Below are 16,216 nucleotides of genomic sequence, written 5' to 3'. Positions count from 1 at the left end.
AATCTTCTTATAATAAACACACGGATGGAAGCGTCGATAAGAGCGTGGTTGTGTGCAAGCTGTGCAACAAGGAATTCACATCGAGCCTCAAGTATCACCTCAACGCAAAACAATTAGCAGCTAGCGTGGACGTTAGCCCCACTCCGGGTACAAGGACCCACACCCAACCCACACAGCACCAGATGACTGGTTTAAGGACCAGGGTAACTAAGACCACGTCTGAAAAAATAACCAATGTTTTGAATGTACTTGAAAGTATTGGTCTACTTAAAAAAACATAGTTAACAGAAGGTCTACTTACCTATAGGCTACCTGAATTTCTGAAAGTACTATATTTCTAAATATGCTATTGCTACACTGGAATTGGTTGAATAAAAATAAAAATGACTTCTCACTGTTCTCAAGTCATATATTTGTATGTATAATATATGCGATTAATTTTGATTAATTAATTACAAAGCCTCTAATTAATTAGATTAATATTTTTAATTGAGTCCCGGCCCTAAATAATATAAAATATTTTTGATTAAGTTCATAAAAATATATAAGCTGTTAGTTTTTAAGTATTAATTATTAAATCATAGCATCATTGTCTGATGCTAATAAGCACATAAACAAATAAAAAAACATTGGTATCAAATAGAAATAAAAAGAAATAAACATTGGTATCAAACATATAGAATATTTGTGATCATTTATAAAACTCCAAAATCAACCCATATTTTGTTTCCGTTTCAATCAATTTATTGGATTTTGATAGTATTTCTGGTTGTTATGTATAAATGTTTTTTTTAATGTATGTCTGCTGTGATTATCAGACACCCGAGAATCATGAAAAATGACCAGGGGTACATCTGCTCATTTTAAAAAATGTTCCTCAAGCCTGTTTTCATATTCAAGATTTAAAAAGTTTATACGAGGCATTTACTCCATCTTAATATAAAATGTTTTTACTATTCCAGGGATGAAACTGTCAGAGAAGAGCACTATTACCAAAATGTTGAATTATAATGAATGTTAATAATAAATAAAAATCGATCAAAAAGCAAGGGACCCCAAACTTTCCTTTCCCGGGCCACATCTGACAGCTCTGATTGAGGCATCCCTAGGCGCTCCCAGGCCAGTGCAGATATAATCTCTCCACTTGGTCCCGGGTCTTCCCGGGCCCTCTTCCCAGCTGGACGTGCCTGGAACACCTCTCAAGGGAGGCGTCCAGGGGGGGATCCTTACCAGATTCCCAAACCACCTCAACTGGCTTCTTTCAACGCAAAGGAGCAGCGGGTCTACTCTCTCCTAGCGAATGGCTGAGCTTCTCACCCTATCTCTAAGGGAAACGCCAGCCACTCTCCTGAGGAAACCCATTTTGGCTGTTTGTACCCGTGACTTAGTTCTTTCGGTCATGACCCAGCCTATATGACCATAGGTGAGGGTAGGAATGAGGATTAACCGGTAGATCAAGAGCTTTGCCTTTTGGCTCAGCTCTCTTTTTGTCCCAACGTTACGGTCAAGCGGGTGCAATACCGCCCCCGCTGCTCTGGTTCTCCAGCCAAGCTCACACTCCATCTTTCCCTCACTCGTGAACAAGACCCCGAGGTACTTGAATTCCCTCACTTGGGGTAAGGACACATTCCCTACCCGGAGCAGGCAATCCATCGGTTTCCTGCTAAGAACCATAGCTTCAGATTTGGAGGCGCTAATCCTCATCCAAACCGCTTCACACTCGGCTGCAAAACGCTCCAGTGAGAGTTGGAGGCCGCAGACCGAGGATGCTATCAGGACCACATCGTCTGAGTCCACCGAACTGTAGACCCCCCTCCCGTAGCTTAGCATATTAGCCTGCGCGCCGCTGCTAGTTGGCACTGAACATAAACATCTTTGTTGTGTGAACATCCTTCCCCGAATGTTTGTATTCGGCCTCTGTGTGTATTTAAAAATGTCCTTAGATGATGTCCGCGCCGAATAAAAGTTTTTGAAGTGGAAATCGTCACAAACACTGCAGATTAAACACCAGAAAGAGTTCAATGATCTTTAATAATATTACTCTGACATTTTCTCTAGAAATACTCTTGTGGGTGAATCATTTCTTTACAGAGAAACATTTTCATTTCAATTAATAATAATAATAATTTTGGGGACACTAAATAATATGAACAAGCACAAGTTGACCTTTGACCGGATCATCATGAGCATTCATTTAATGGACACTGCGTCGTCGCCACCACCATGTCTCTGCAGAGGTTGCCATGGCGAAGCACGGGCTCCTCTGCCTTCACATCTTTGCTCTGGTGGGGTTGTTGGAGTACAGGTGCTGCTGTAGAAAAGCCAAGATCTTCTTCCAGGAGTCCTCTTGAGCATCTGAATGAGCTTTGGTTTGTCCTCCCCAAAGTAGTATGACTGGAACACACCCCATGGGTGATGGTTAGATGCATCATCAAACACATCGTGAAATACAGAACACTTTTTAACAGACTGGGTCTATTAGATTGGCTTCAATAAATCACCCTTCTCTCTTGTGCTTTTCTTTATGAAATTGGTGGCTCTGAAGTGAGGCGAGTAGGGCGGCTCGATCAGATGTCCAGTAGCTGGGTATTCGATCCTGGTCAGCAGGTGGTCTTTCCCTGCTGCTCGCATCATGTGGGCCATCTACAGGGATCAAAGGTCAAAACAGCACATACTTCATTGTTTTTTAATTCTCTGACAGAATTTCTTGACCAAACAAACGCTCCTTCAGTTGCCATCTCCTAATCGGAAAACAGAAAACAAAAATATGCTTTTTCATTGCATTTGTGCTGTCATTTCATTCACGCCTCATTCTTTTTGTCCATTGTTGAACTAGTTGTAACCAATAAATGACTCATTTAACTTAATGAATAAATAATAAATTAACAGATGAGTTGTTACTTCAATGCAACAATTCAAATGCAACCAGTTGACTTTTGAAGATTCATCGATGCTCTTCTTGACTTTGCACAGTTTTAATGAGCACAAACTGTCTTTACTCCACCTCATTGTGTGTGTGTGTGTGTACTCACATCTTCAGCAGCCTCCACTGTGGGCATGCTCTGATCGTCGAGGCCATTCACCAACAACATTGGGCAGTTTATTTTCCCCACCTTCAAGAAGACCAACCACCACACGTGTTAGAGAGAATGAACCAAAATGAGCCATCAGAGGTGGTTTTAACATTTCAGTGCAATGCATAGACTGACATTGGAAGAGGACGTCTCACACTAATGTCCCCTGTGAACTTGTCGAAACCAGCACATCGTCTCATCCTTGTGTTTCAATCATGCAACAAGTTCTTACCTCAATTTTCTTAGCGAGGTCACCAGGGATTGGGAGTTCCCTGTATCGCCATATCTCATGGTTGTTCTCGTCCACTTGTACCTTGTGACCGTTCCTGTCATAACAATGATTCACCACAGCATCAGTACAGCTGTGTGTGTGTTAAGTGGCTTTGTGTTGCCTATGTTACCTACGCGACCATCGCCTGGTAGAGTCCTGTGAGCAACTCCCCGCGTGGACAAATGTGGACGCCACTGACACAAACGCAACAACGAGGCTGAAACAAAACACGGTTCACCATTAAGACCTCGAGGTTCTCCACGCAATCAGGACCGAAAGTTCGGTACTTGCCTTGATGACGCTGCTCTCAGCCGCCAAATGATTGGTGATAATCGCTCCGAGGGAAAGACCAATAATTCCAACTCTGTCGGGGCTCACCAGGGGATGGAGCCTGATCACGTTAAACGCCGTCTGTGCAGAAGGAGACTTAAGACATCGAGACGGACCCCGCTCCAAACAAAATGAGCCACGCAAGACTCTTATTTTGAAATATAAATAAACACAAACCTCAAAGTACTCAAACTCTTTGCTGGCTGACGGCAGCTCACCGACGCCGAGGTACTGCAGCGCCAGAGAGGCGTAGCCGTGAGAGGCGAGCAGGGCCGATCGATACTCCACCTGCCCCCCCCCTCCGCCCCACATGTCCATTACCCCGGGAAAGGGTCCTGGACCTGAGGCACAGAGGGACAGGTTTTACTTATCCTACCTACCTACAACACACGGACGGTATAAGAGGAGGACGTGCTCCTCCTCAGGGGGACCTGGAGGTATGAACAGCGTCCCTCGCACTCCTTTCTCCTGAACTTCCACCCTGCGGACTCCTGGACCCATGAACCATCTCTCTGAGAGCACTGAGGCCAGGGGAGGCCGCTCTGTGAAGCCCTCCTCCACGTGGCCGTCGTAGACCGAGATGTGGACCAGCTGCGGGGTGCAGACGTTCGTCTTCCTCAACCTTGAACAGAGACTCAAAGTATCAAAGCTGAGACCTCAAGGCGAGACCTTCACGTTATTGGATGTTTTACCTGAGGCCTTTGCGGCTGCCAGGGACGGGACGCATACTCCACAGCAACCCCATGGCTTCTTTTCCTGTGTACGTTCCCCCGAAGCTGAGATCATCTGTAACTACAGACGGTATTTTTGGACGTCAACAAAACACATAAAAAGTCCAAAAGCCTGAGACGTTTAAAGGAGAGCTCACGCGAGACGCTTCCCCGCTGGTCGCTGACGTAGTGTCCGTAGGCCTCCCACAGGTCCTCGTCCTCGCAGCGGTGGAGGGAGTGAAGGGTCACCGCGGAGCCCGGAGGCAGATTCTGCACCTTCACCCGGAAAGTCTCGTCCACCAGGGCCCGAGAGGGGACGACGGAGAGGATTGGGGAGGCGGTCGAGGACATGGAGGAGGAGGGTCTGAGCCGACGAGCAAGAAGCAACACGGGGACGAGGGTCCTTGGTTCCTTGGCAGAGTGAACAAGAGATAGAGGAGCGTCACCTTGGTAACTACATGTTGAGTAGTTCAATACTAAGCACAGGCAAAGAAAGAGTTTTTTAAGCATTGTTGAAAACATGGACTCCAGCAGAGACCAAAGAGAGTGAACTGTTCAATCAGCACCCTCGTATTATCAGACATCTCTTCTCATATCCAAAGGGACTTCATAAAATCAGATTTGCTATTTACAAAAGAGAGAAGGACTAAACGACAACAAACTTAACAAGGGGTTTGGTTTGTGTAGCAAATTGATGATCTGCTTCAGAGGTTGCAGTGCAACACTTTCGCTGTTATTGTTTTTGTCCTTCTGAAGTTTGCTCGTAGCAACCAGAGTCCAGAAGAATCTCACTGGAACAAACACTGGAGGGGCAGCAGTCAAAGTAAGGTGCACAAAGGTTTGTTGGTTGGCTTGATTATTGTGTTGATATAAAAAGGACAGAACGTGCTGGTTGCTGTGATGTTTGTTCATCTGTATAAATATCCAAGTCACAGTTTGGTCTCAGTTTCGAAATAAGTGAATCATTTCGGTAAAAGCTGTCCTAACATTTCTAAAAATTTAACAATGAATGTGATGAGACAACATAATCAAACCTTATCATTAGTACTTGGAATCATCATCTTCATAAGTTCCATACATTTTGTGTAGTCTTGGTTCTGAGCTCTGCCCCTCCTATGATCTGTACATACATCTGTAACATCACTAACCAAGCACCGCGCTCAACACCCTCAGGCCCTCCAGTCCTCTCCAAGTCCCAGCCCCCCCACAATAAAGACACTTAACATGAAAAATTTTTAGTTGAAGAAAAGGGAATTCATGTTTTAGGATCCAGGTCTACTTCTATTGTTCATTTTCTGTGCCTTCCTTTTGGATATTTCTTGGGTATGTTTGCAAAATCATTGGACTGATCTCTGGTGGAGACGAGTCCGCCTACAGATGGGAGTCTGACCACCTGGTGACATGGTGCAGCCAGAACAACCTGGAGCTCAACGCCCTGAAGACAGTGGAGATGGTCGTGGACTTCAGGAAGAACGCAGCCCCACCTTCCCCCCTCCCCTTGTGTGACTCCCCTGTCACCACTGTGGACTCCTTCCGTTTCCTGGGCTCCATCATCACCCAGGACCTCAAGTGGGAGCTGGACATCAGCTCCATCACGAAAAAGGCTCAGCAGAAGATGTTCTTCCTGAGGCAGCTGAAGAAATTCAACCTGCCACAGACAATGATGGTGCAGTTCTACACGGCCATCATGGAGTCCATCCTCTGCACCTCCATCACCGTGTGGTACGCTGCAGCCACTGCCAAGGACAAGGGCAGGCTGCAGCGTGTCGTCCGCTCGGCAAAGAGGGTGATTGGCTGCAATCTGCCGTCACTCCAGGAATTGTTCGCTTCCAGGACTTTCAAGCGGGCCAGAAAGATTGTAGCCGACCCCTCTCACCCCGGACATGACCTGTTTGTGCCCCTTCCATACGGCAGGAGGCTGAGGTCCATCACGGCTAAGACCTCCTGCCACACTAACAGTTTCTTCCCTTCGGCAGTCCCCTGACTGACTCTCACTCTCATGTACATTCACTTTGTCCCTTTCACTTGTCACTTGTTACTGTCTGTTTAGCTGGTACACTTTATATTTATATTTATTTTTATTTTATCTTTATTTCTCAACTTACTAACCCATAACCTTATAGCGTACTAAGACATAGCATATATTTTATTATACTTTTATTTTTATCTTATTGCTGCACTACATTGTCATTATTGTACAGTCTTCTCATCTCTCCCGTGCCCATGAACACCGCACTCAAACGCAAAGGGAAAACACATGTGATTGGCGGAGCAGCATCAAATGACACCTTTACAACGCACGTAACTGTTTGGTGTGTTTTCTGTAGCGCTGTAAAAGCTGCACTGGTTTTGGAGTCCTACAAATGTTTCCTGGACTACAAAAGTATGAACGTCGATACGATACGACAATAAGTTGACGTAATGATTAAACTCACCTGGTTTGAGACACGAGGCCAGAAGGTCCGCGCCGGTTGAACGAGCTCTGCAACTGCCCCAAAGCTCTGGCGGACTTTGAATCCGCTCTGCAGGGGAGGGAGTTCTTTGTAGAAACCGCATGATGGACTCATTGGTCTACACATTGATCTCACAACGACATAGTAGTTTTGGCATGAAGATTAGATGAACTAAAAGTGAAAATCTCTATTAATATTAGGGCTTGGACTTTAGCGCGTTAATTGCGATTAATTAATTACAATATGAATTAAGATTAATTAATTACATAAAAATAACCGTGTCGGGTGGCCCCGTGAATGGAAAATCTTCTTATAATAAACACACGGATGGAAGCGTCGATAAGAGCGTGGTTGTGTGCAAGCTGTGCAACAAGGAATTCACATCGAGCCTCAAGTATCACCTCAACGCAAAACAATTAGCAGCTAGCGTGGACGTTAGCCCCACTCCGGGTACAAGGACCCACACCCAACCCACACAGCACCAGATGACTGGTTTAAGGACCAGGGTAACTAAGACCACGTCTGAAAAAATAACCAATGTTTTGAATGTACTTGAAAGTATTGGTCTACTTAAAAAAACATAGTTTACAGAAGGTCTACTTACCTATAGGCTACCTGAATTTCTGAAAGTACTATATTTCTAAATATGCTATTGCTACACTGGAATTGGTTGAATAAAAATAAAAATGACTTCTCACTGTTCTCAGGTCATATATTTGTATGTATAATATATGCGATTAATTTTGATTAATTAATTACAAAGCCTCTAATTAATTAGATTAATATTTTTAATTGAGTCCCGGCCCTAAATAATATAAAATATTTTTGATTAAGTTCATAAAAATATATAAGCTGTTAGTTTTTAAGTATTAATTATTAAATCATAGCATCATTGTCTGATGCTAATAAGCACATAAACAAATAAAAAAACATTGGTATCAAATAGAAATAAAAAGAAATAAACATTGGTATCAAACATATAGAATATTTGTGATCATTTATAAAACTCCAAAAACAACCCATATTTTGTTTCCGTTTCAATCAATTGATTGGATTTTGATAGTATTTCTGGTTGTTATGTATAAATGTTTTTTTTAATGTATGTCTGCTGTGATTATCAGACACCCGAGAATCATGAAAAATGACCAGGGGTACATCTGCTCATTTTAAAAAATGTTCCTCAAGCCTGTTTTCATATTCAAGATTTAAAAAGTTTATACGAGGCATTTACTCCATCTTAATATAAAATGTTTTTACTATTCCAGGGATGAAACTGTCAGAGAAGAGCACTATTACCAAAATGTTGAATTATAATGAATGTTAATAATAAATAAAAATCGATCAAAAAGCAAGGGACCCCAAACTTTCCTTTCCCGGGCCACATCTGACAGCTCTGATTGAGGCATCCCTAGGCGCTCCCAGGCCAGTGCAGATATAATCTCTCCACTTGGTCCCGGGTCTTCCCGGGCCCTCTTCCCAGCTGGACGTGCCTGGAACACCTCTCAAGGGTGGCGTCCAGGGGGGGATCCTTACCAGATTCCCAAACCACCTCAACTGGCTTCTTTCAACGCAAAGGAGCAGCGGGTCTACTCTCTCCTAGCGAATGGCTGAGCTTCTTACCCTATCTCTAAGGGAAACGCCAGCCACTCTCCTGAGGAAACCCATTTTGGCTGTTTGTACCAGTGACTTAGTTGTTTCGGTCATGACCCAGCCTATATGACCATAGGTGAGGGTAGGAATGAGGATTAACCGGTAGATCAAGAGCTTTGCCTTTTGGCTCAGCTCTCTTTTTGTCCCAACGGTACGGTCAAGCGGGTGCAGTACCGCCCCCGCTGCTCTGGTTCTCCAGCCAAGCTCACACTCCATCTTTCCCTCACTCGTGAACAAGACCCCGAGGTACTTGAATTCCCTCACTTGGGGTAAGGACACATTCCCTACCCGGAGCAGGCAATCCATCGGTTTCCTGCTAAGAACCATAGCTTCAGATTTGGAGGCGCTAATCCTCATCCAAACCGCTTCACACTCGGCTGCAAAACGCTCCAGTGAGAGTTGGAGGCCGCAGACCGAGGATGCTATCAGGACCACATCGTCTGAGTCCACCGAACTGTAGACCCCGCACCCGTAGCTTAGCATATTAGCCTGCGCGCCGCTGCTAGTTGGTACTGAACATAAACATCTTTGTTGTGTGAACATCCTTCCCCGAATGTTTGGATTCGGCCTCTGTGTGTATTTAAAAATGTCCTCAGATGATGTCCCGAATAAAAGTTTTTGAAGTGGAAATCGTCACAAACACTGCAGATTAAACACCAGAAAGAGTTCAATGATCTTTAATAATATTACTCTGACATTTTCTCTAGAAATACTCTTGTGGGTGAATCATTTCTTCACAGAGAAACATTTTCATTTCAATTAATAATAATAATAATTTTGGGGACACTAAATAATATGAACAAGCACAAGTTGACCTTTGACCGGATCATCATGAGCATTCATTTAATGGACACTGCGTCGTCGCCACCACCATGTCTCTGCAGAGGTTGCCATGGCGAAGCACGGGCTCCTCTGCCTTCACATCTTTGCTCTGGTGGGGTTGTTGGAGTACAGGTGCTGCTGTAGAAAAGCCAAGATCTTCTTCCAGGAGTCCTCTTGAGCATCTGAATGAGCTTTGGTTTGTCCTCCGCAAAGTAGTATGACTGGAACACACCCCATGGGTGATGGTTAGATGCATCATCAAACACATCGTGAAATACAGAACACTTTTTAACAGACTGGGTCTATTAGATTGGCTTCAATAAATCACCCTTCTCTCTTGTGCTTTTCTTTATGAAATTGGTGGCTCTGAAGTGAGGCGAGTAGGGCGGCTCGATCAGATGTCCAGTAGCTGGGTATTCGATCCTGGTCAGCAGGTGGTCTTTCCCTGCTGCTCGCATCATGTGGGCCATCTACAGGGATCAAAGGTCAAAACAGCACATACTTCATTGTTTTTTAATTCTCTGACAGAATTTCTTGACCAAACAAACGCTCCTTCAGTTGCCATCTCCTAATCGGAAAACAGAAAACAAAAATATGCTTTTTCATTGCATTTGTGCTGTCATTTCATTCACGCCTCATTCTTTTTGTCCATTGTTGAACTAGTTGTAACCAATAAATGACTCATTTAACTTAATGAATAAATAATAAATTAACAGATGAGTTGTTACTTCAATGCAACCATTCAAATGCAACCAGTTGACTTTTGAAGATTCATCGATGCTCTTCTTGACTTTGCACTGTTTTAATGAGCACAAACTGTCTTTACTCCACCTCATTGTGTGTGTGTGTGTGTGTGTACTCACATCTTCAGCAGCCTCCACTGTGGGCATGCTCTGATCGTCGAGGCCATTTACCAACAACATTGGGCAGTTTATTTTCCCCACCTTCAAGAAGACCAACCACCACACGTGTTAGAGAGAATGAACCAAAATGAGCCATCAGAGGTGGTTTTAACATTTCAGTGCAATGCATAGACTGACATTGGAAGAGGACGTCCCACACTGATGTCCCCTGTGAACTTGTCGAAACCAGCACATCGTCTCATCCTTGTGTTTCAATCATGCAACAAGTTCTTACCTCAATTTTCTTAGCGAGGTCACCAGGGATTGGGAGTTCCCTGTATCGCCATATCTCATGGTTGTTCTCGTCCACTTGTATCTTGTGAGCGTTCCTGTCATAACAATGATTCACCACAGCATCAGTACAGCTGTGTGTGTGTTAAGTGGCTTTGTGTTGCCTATGTTACCTACGCGACCATCGCCTGGTAGAGTCCTGTGAGCAACTCCCCGCGTGGACAAATGTGGACGCCACTGACACAAACGCAACAACGAGGCTGAAACAAAACACGGTTCACCATTAAGACCTCGAGGTTCTCCACGCAATCAGGACCGAAAGTTCGGTACTTGCCTTGATGACGCTGCTCTCAGCCGCCAAATGATTGGTGATGATCGCTCCGATGCAAAGACCAATAATTCCAACTCTGTCAGGGCTCACCAGGGGATGGAGCCTGATCACGTTAAACGCCGTCTGTGCAGAAGGAGACTTTAGACATCAAGACGGACCCCGCTCTAAACAAAATGAGCCACGCAAGACTATTATTTTGAAATATAAATAAACACAAACCTCAAAGTACTCAAACTCTTTGCTGGCTGACGGCAGCTCACCGACATCAAAGAACTGCAGCGCCAGAGAGGCGTAACCGTGAGAGGCGAGCAGGGCCGATCGATACTCCACCAGCCCCCCCCCTCCGCCCCACAAGTCCATCACCCCGGGGAAGGGTCCTGGACCTGAGGCACAGAGGGAGAGGTTTTACTGATCCTATCTACCTACAACACACGGACGGTATAAGAGGAGGACGTGCTCCTCAGGAGGACCTGGAGGTATGAACAGCGTCCCTCGCACTCCTTTCTCCTGGACTTCCACCCTGCGGACTCCTGGACCCATGAACCATCTCTCCGAGAGCACTGAGGCCAGGGGAGGCCGCTCTGTGAAGCCCTCCTCCACGTGGCCGTCGTAGACCGAGATGTGGACCAGCTGCGGGGTGCAGACGTTCGTCTTCTTCAACCTTGAACAGAGACTCAAAGTATCAAAGCTGAGACCTCAAGGCGAGACCTTTACATCATTGGATGTTTTACCTGAGGCCTTTGCAGCTGCCAGGGATGGGACGCATACTCCACAGCAACCCCATGGCTTCTTTTCCCGTGTACGTTCCCCCGAAGCTGAGATCATCTGCAACTACAGACAGTATTTTTGGACGTCAACAAAACAGAAAACACACAAAAAGTCCAAAAGCCTGAGACGTTTAAAAGGAGAGCTCACGCGAGACGCTTCCCTGCTGGTCGGTGACGTAGTGTCCGTAGGCCTCCCACAGGTCCTCGTCCTCGGAGCGGTGGAGGGAGTGAAGGGTCACCGCGGAGCCCGGAGGCAGATTCTGCACCTTCACCCGGAAGGTCTCGTCCACCAGGGCCCGAGAGGGGACGACGGAGAGGATTGGGGAGGCGGTCGAGGACATGGTGGAGGAGGGTCTGAGCAAGAAGCAACACGGGGACGAGGGTCCTTGGTTCCTTGGCAGAGTGAACAAGAGATAGAGGAGCGTCACCGTGCTATTGAGCGGACAGAGTTAACGGAGGTAAACAACGCGGAGGAGGAGTTTGTGTTTACATACGGGATGCGTGGTGCCAGGACGCAGACACTGTTTACCACTGGCGGAGTTCATGATCATAAAGTGCCGTCCTTTCTATCTGCCTGCGGTCTTGCTAATCGCGGTATACATCCCTCCAACCTCCAGCAGAAGTGACAGGAATGCGGCACTTGGTGAACTATATCATGGCATCAGCCAACAACAAACTGCACACCCGGATGGATTCATTATCGTCGCCGGAGATTTTAATCATGCTAATCTCAAAACTGTACTACCAAAACTCCACCAGCATGTCAATTTCCCAACAAGGGAGAAAAACACCTTGGACTTGGTCTACACCCCACACAAAAGGAACATACAAGGCCTCCCCCTCCCCCACATTGGACTTTCCGTACCATATCACCGTTTGTATGCTGGCATTAGCATACAGACCCAGGGTGAAAGTGGAAAAACCGGTTCGGAAAGAGATTACAGTGTGGCCAGAGGGATCAATGTGTGCTCTTCAGGACTGTCTTGCGACAACAGACTGGGACATGTTCAAGCAAGCAGCTACACACAACAACAACATAGACAATGAGGAACTTACAGACACGGTCTGCTCTTACATTCGCAAATGCACAGATGATGTGACCCACACAAAGACCATCGTCACTCGAGCTAACAAGAAGCCATGGCTTACAAGAGCTGTCCATCGGCTGCTGAGGGCCAGAGACAAAGCCTTCAGAGCCGGGGATAGAACTGGCCTGAAAACAGCGAGAGCCAGCCTGTCCCGTGGCATTAGAAGAGCATAACAGGACTACTCCAAAAAAATAACCAGCCACTTAAAAGATAGCAGAGACACGCGCAACCTGTAGCAGGGCATCCAGTCCATAACGGACTACAAGCCCGCATCACAGACCTGCGACAACAACATCTCTCTGCTCAACAACCACAACAGCTTCTTTGCACGGTTCAAAGCAACAAACCACACAAGCCCACAGAAAACTCCAACCCTCCCCAACAACCAGGCAACAACATCTCGAGCAGCATCACACTCAGCACAGGAGCCCCACAAGGCTGTGTGCTCAGTCCCCTGCTCTTCACCCTGCTGACTCACGACAGCACAACAACCCACAGCACAAATCACATGGTGAAGTTTGCGGACGACACAACTCTGGTGGGTCTCCTCACCAATAACGACGAGACCCACTACAGGAAGGAGGTCCACCATTTGACTACGTGGTGCAGAGACAACAACCTCCTGCTGAATGTCAGCAAAACAAAAGAGATCGTGGTTGACTTCAGGAAAAGCCACAATGCACACCCACCACTGACCATCGATGGTGCTGCTATGGAGCGAGTGAGCGGCACCAAATTCCTGGGGGTGCACATCAGTGAGGACCTCACGTGGGCCACCAACTCTGCATCACTGGCAAAGAAAGCCCAGCAGCGCCTCTACTTCCCCCCTCCCCTTGTGTGACTTCCCCGTTACCACTGTGTACTCCTTCCGTTTCCTGGGCTCCATCATCACGCAGGACCTCAAGAGGGAGCTGAACATCAGCTCCATCACAAAAAAGGCTCAGCAGAGGATTTTCTTCCTGAGGCAGCTGAAGAAATTCAATTTCATTCATATTTCTTGGGTATGTTTGCAAAATCATTGGACTGATCTCTGGTTGGGAAGGGGTGCGCCTACAGGTGGGAGTCTGACCACCTGGTGACGTGGTGCAACCAGAACAACCTGGAGCTCAGTGGAGATGGTCGTGGAAGAACGCAGCCTGAACATCAGCTCCATCACAAAAAAGGCAATCTGCCATCTCTCCAGGACTTGTTCGCTTCCAGGACTTTCAAGCGGGCGAGAAAGATTGTAGCCGACTCCTCTCACCCCGGACATGAACTGTTTGTGCACCTTCCATCCGGCAGGAGGCTGAGGTCCATCACGACTAAGACCTCCCGCTACACTAACAGTTTCTTCCCTTCGGCAGGCCCCTGACTGACTCTTACTCTCATGTACATTCGCTTTATCCCTTTCACTTGTTACTGTCTGTTTTGCTGGTGCACTTTATATTTATTTTTATTTGTATCTTTATTTCTCAACTTACGAACCCATAACCTTAGCGTACAAAGCCATAGCATATATTTTATTATACTTTCATTTGTTATCTTATTGCTGCACTACATTGTCATTATTGTACAGCCTTCCATCATGCACCAACCGCCAAGTCAAATTCAGTGTATGTCTAACATATAATGCCAATAAACATTTCCTGATTCCTGACTCGTGATTCCTGAAAAACAATTCACATAAATCACCCTTTTTAATAATCACCACAGTCTCTGGACACATAATGAAATAATAAGATATAAAGGTGTTCCCTCTCTGGTTATGTTTAAGGAGCAGGTCATATAAGCCTCTCTAACACACATAGTTCTCATCTCTCCCGTGCCCATGAACACCGCACTCAAACGCGAAGGGAAAACACATGTGATTGGCGGAGCAGCATCACGTGACACCTTTACAACGCACGTAATTGTTTGGTGTGTTTTCTGTAGCGCTGTAAAAGCTGCACTGATTTTGGAGCCCTACAAATGTTTCCTGGACTACAAAAGTATGAACGTCGATACGATACAACAATAAGTTGACGTGATGATTAAACTCACCTGGTTTGAGACACGAGGCCAGAAGGTCCGCGCCGGTTGAACGAGCTCTGCAACCGCTCCAAAGCTCTGGCGGACTTTGAGTCTGCGTTGCAAGGGGGTGGGTTCTTTGTAGAAACCGCATGATGGACTCATTGGTCTACACCCTGCGGGGGCGCGGACACTTTCCCGGGGGGGGGCCGCGAGTGGAGGGAGCCGCTCAGCGAGGTTGTTTTACCTGCCAACACTCCGTTTTTTAGTCCTATGACCCGGACACCTCCCGGTTTGTTGTTTCTCCCGGGAAACGTTATTTGGATTTCCCAAACTCTTTTAAAAAATACATGCCCACCCTCGTCGACAAGGAAGCCTGGCTTCCCTTGGCCTCTGTGAGAAAACGCCAGAGGCCCTAATATGTTTCGGAAGGAAAAAGGCTAAATATGTCAAAACATATTTGGATGAAGTCATAATATGTTGAATAGTATCATGAAAAATAGAAGGTGGCTCCTTTTTTTCTGTGTGTGTTTGGGCAGCTGAGATCAGCTGTTGTTCCCTGGGTTGAGAGACAGAACTAGAAGCCCTTTGTGAAATAAAGGATAGTCAACGAGGAGCAAACACAAACCGTGATCAGACAGCCCTCAGGCCAGCGGGCCGCTGCCATTCCTACGTGGCTTGTTAAAATTGGACCATTAATGTTGAAAATGGTTATCGATCATTGATCCTTCGTTCCAGACTGATGGAGAGTCCTTTAGTGAAGGAATCGCCTGGTGTGTCGGCTGTTAACCTTTGACCCCGGGATGGAATAATGATGCTGCCCTCCAGTGCGTCTGGCACCACACACTAATAATTGATTAGCGATTTGGGAAATTAACAAAAAGGAGCTGCACACTCATTTTGTGACTTAAAACAAAGCTGTGAAAATATTACTGGAAATAAAGAACAAGTTTCATCAGGTATGAAAGGATAAATAGGAAGAAAGGTTTGCTACAGTGGATCTGATAAATCTGTGTGTTAAATTGGTTCAATATGCCATCAATATGCCTTTTTGTAGAAGCCATTCAATAGTTCTTTAGAAGATAAAACAAATGTGCAAATGTTTTGTCTCTTAACCTACATTTAGAGACCAATTTAAGTATTAGGTGTTTTTAGTCATCTGATGACTCAGCTTCCAGGATTATATCTCTGTTTGTGGTCTATGACGTCTATGAGGAAATGACTCTACATCTGTGTAGTGACCAGCAGGGGGCGACTCCTCTGCTCCCATAGACGTCTATGAGGGAATGACTCTACTTCTGTGTAGTGACCAGCAGGGGGCGACTCCTCTGCTCCCATAGACGTCTATGAGGAAATGACTCTACTTCTGTGTAGTGACCAGCAGGGGGCGACTCCTCTGCTCCCATAGACGTCTATGAGGAAATGACTCTACTTCTGTGTAGTGACCAGCAGGGGGCGACTCCTCTGCTCCCATAGACGTCTATGAGGACATGACTCTACTTCTGTGTAGTGACCAGCAGGGGGCGACTCCTCTGCTCCCATAGACGTCTATGAGGAAATGACTCTACTTCTGTGTAGTGACCAGCAGGGGGCGACTCCTC

General features: G+C 46.0%; 2 protein-coding genes across 4 annotated transcripts; both read right to left on the bottom strand.

Annotated features, from left to right (window-relative positions):
- Positions 1–2,012: 2,012 nt before the first annotated feature.
- LOC119227834 (peroxisomal succinyl-coenzyme A thioesterase-like) lies at positions 2,013–6,967 on the bottom strand. 3 transcript variants are annotated; one of them, XM_037486966.2, is made up of 11 exons: positions 6,821–6,967; positions 4,544–4,796; positions 4,368–4,467; positions 4,107–4,297; positions 3,853–4,016; positions 3,637–3,756; positions 3,480–3,562; positions 3,307–3,400; positions 3,033–3,113; positions 2,502–2,643; positions 2,013–2,394 (listed from the first exon to the last, which is right to left on the bottom strand). In XM_037486966.2, the coding sequence occupies exons 1-11, from the start codon at positions 6,962–6,964 to the stop codon at positions 2,270–2,272; spliced, it is 1,497 nt and encodes a 498-aa protein (XP_037342863.2). In that variant the 5' UTR covers positions 6,965–6,967; the 3' UTR covers positions 2,013–2,269. The 3 variants fall into 3 exon arrangements, with proteins under 3 accessions (XP_037342863.2, XP_037342875.2, XP_037342894.2); XM_037486978.2 differs by having other exon boundaries at positions 4,368–4,461; XM_037486997.2 differs by lacking the exon at positions 6,821–6,967 and adding an exon at positions 5,048–5,144.
- Positions 6,968–9,149: 2,182 nt separating this feature from the next.
- Positions 9,150–14,744, bottom strand: LOC119227883 (peroxisomal succinyl-coenzyme A thioesterase-like). Its single transcript, XM_037487081.2, has 11 exons — positions 14,649–14,744; positions 11,690–11,934; positions 11,506–11,605; positions 11,245–11,435; positions 10,994–11,157; positions 10,778–10,897; positions 10,621–10,703; positions 10,448–10,541; positions 10,174–10,254; positions 9,639–9,780; positions 9,150–9,531 (listed from the first exon to the last, which is right to left on the bottom strand). Exons 2-11 carry the CDS (start codon positions 11,880–11,882, stop codon positions 9,407–9,409), a joined length of 1,293 nt encoding a protein of 430 aa, XP_037342978.2. The 5' UTR covers positions 11,883–11,934; positions 14,649–14,744; the 3' UTR covers positions 9,150–9,406.
- Positions 14,745–16,216: the final 1,472 nt, after the last annotated feature.

The sequence above is a fragment of the Pungitius pungitius genome, chromosome 4 (assembly GCF_949316345.1).
Source record: "Pungitius pungitius chromosome 4, fPunPun2.1, whole genome shotgun sequence".
In the NCBI taxonomy this organism is placed as follows: domain Eukaryota; kingdom Metazoa; phylum Chordata; class Actinopteri; order Perciformes; family Gasterosteidae; genus Pungitius; species Pungitius pungitius.
This window is presented reverse-complemented; position numbering and strand designations above follow the sequence as displayed.

Excerpts from the sequence above, each read along its gene's own strand:
- LOC119227883 (XM_037487081.2), bottom strand. The coding sequence starts at position 11,882 with ATGTCCTCGACCGCCTCCCCAATCCTCTCCGTCGTCCCCTCTCGGGCC. Across the intron at positions 11,436-11,505 it reads GGCAGCTGCAAAGGCCTCAG|GTTGAAGAAGACGAACGTCT; the intron begins GTAAAACATCCA and ends TCTCTGTTCAAG. Across the intron at positions 9,781-10,173 it reads CAGTGGAGGCTGCTGAAGAT|ATGGCCCACATGATGCGAGC; the intron begins GTGAGTACACAC and ends TGATCCCTGTAG.
- LOC119227834 (XM_037486966.2), bottom strand. The coding sequence starts at position 6,964 with ATGTGTAGACCAATGAGTCCATCATGCGGTTTCTACAAAGAACTCCCT. Across the intron at positions 4,468-4,543 it reads CCAGCGGGGAAGCGTCTCGC|TTACAGATGATCTCAGCTTC; the intron begins GTGAGCTCTCCT and ends TACCGTCTGTAG. Across the intron at positions 2,644-3,032 it reads CAGTGGAGGCTGCTGAAGAT|ATGGCCCACATGATGCGAGC; the intron begins GTGAGTACACAC and ends TGATCCCTGTAG.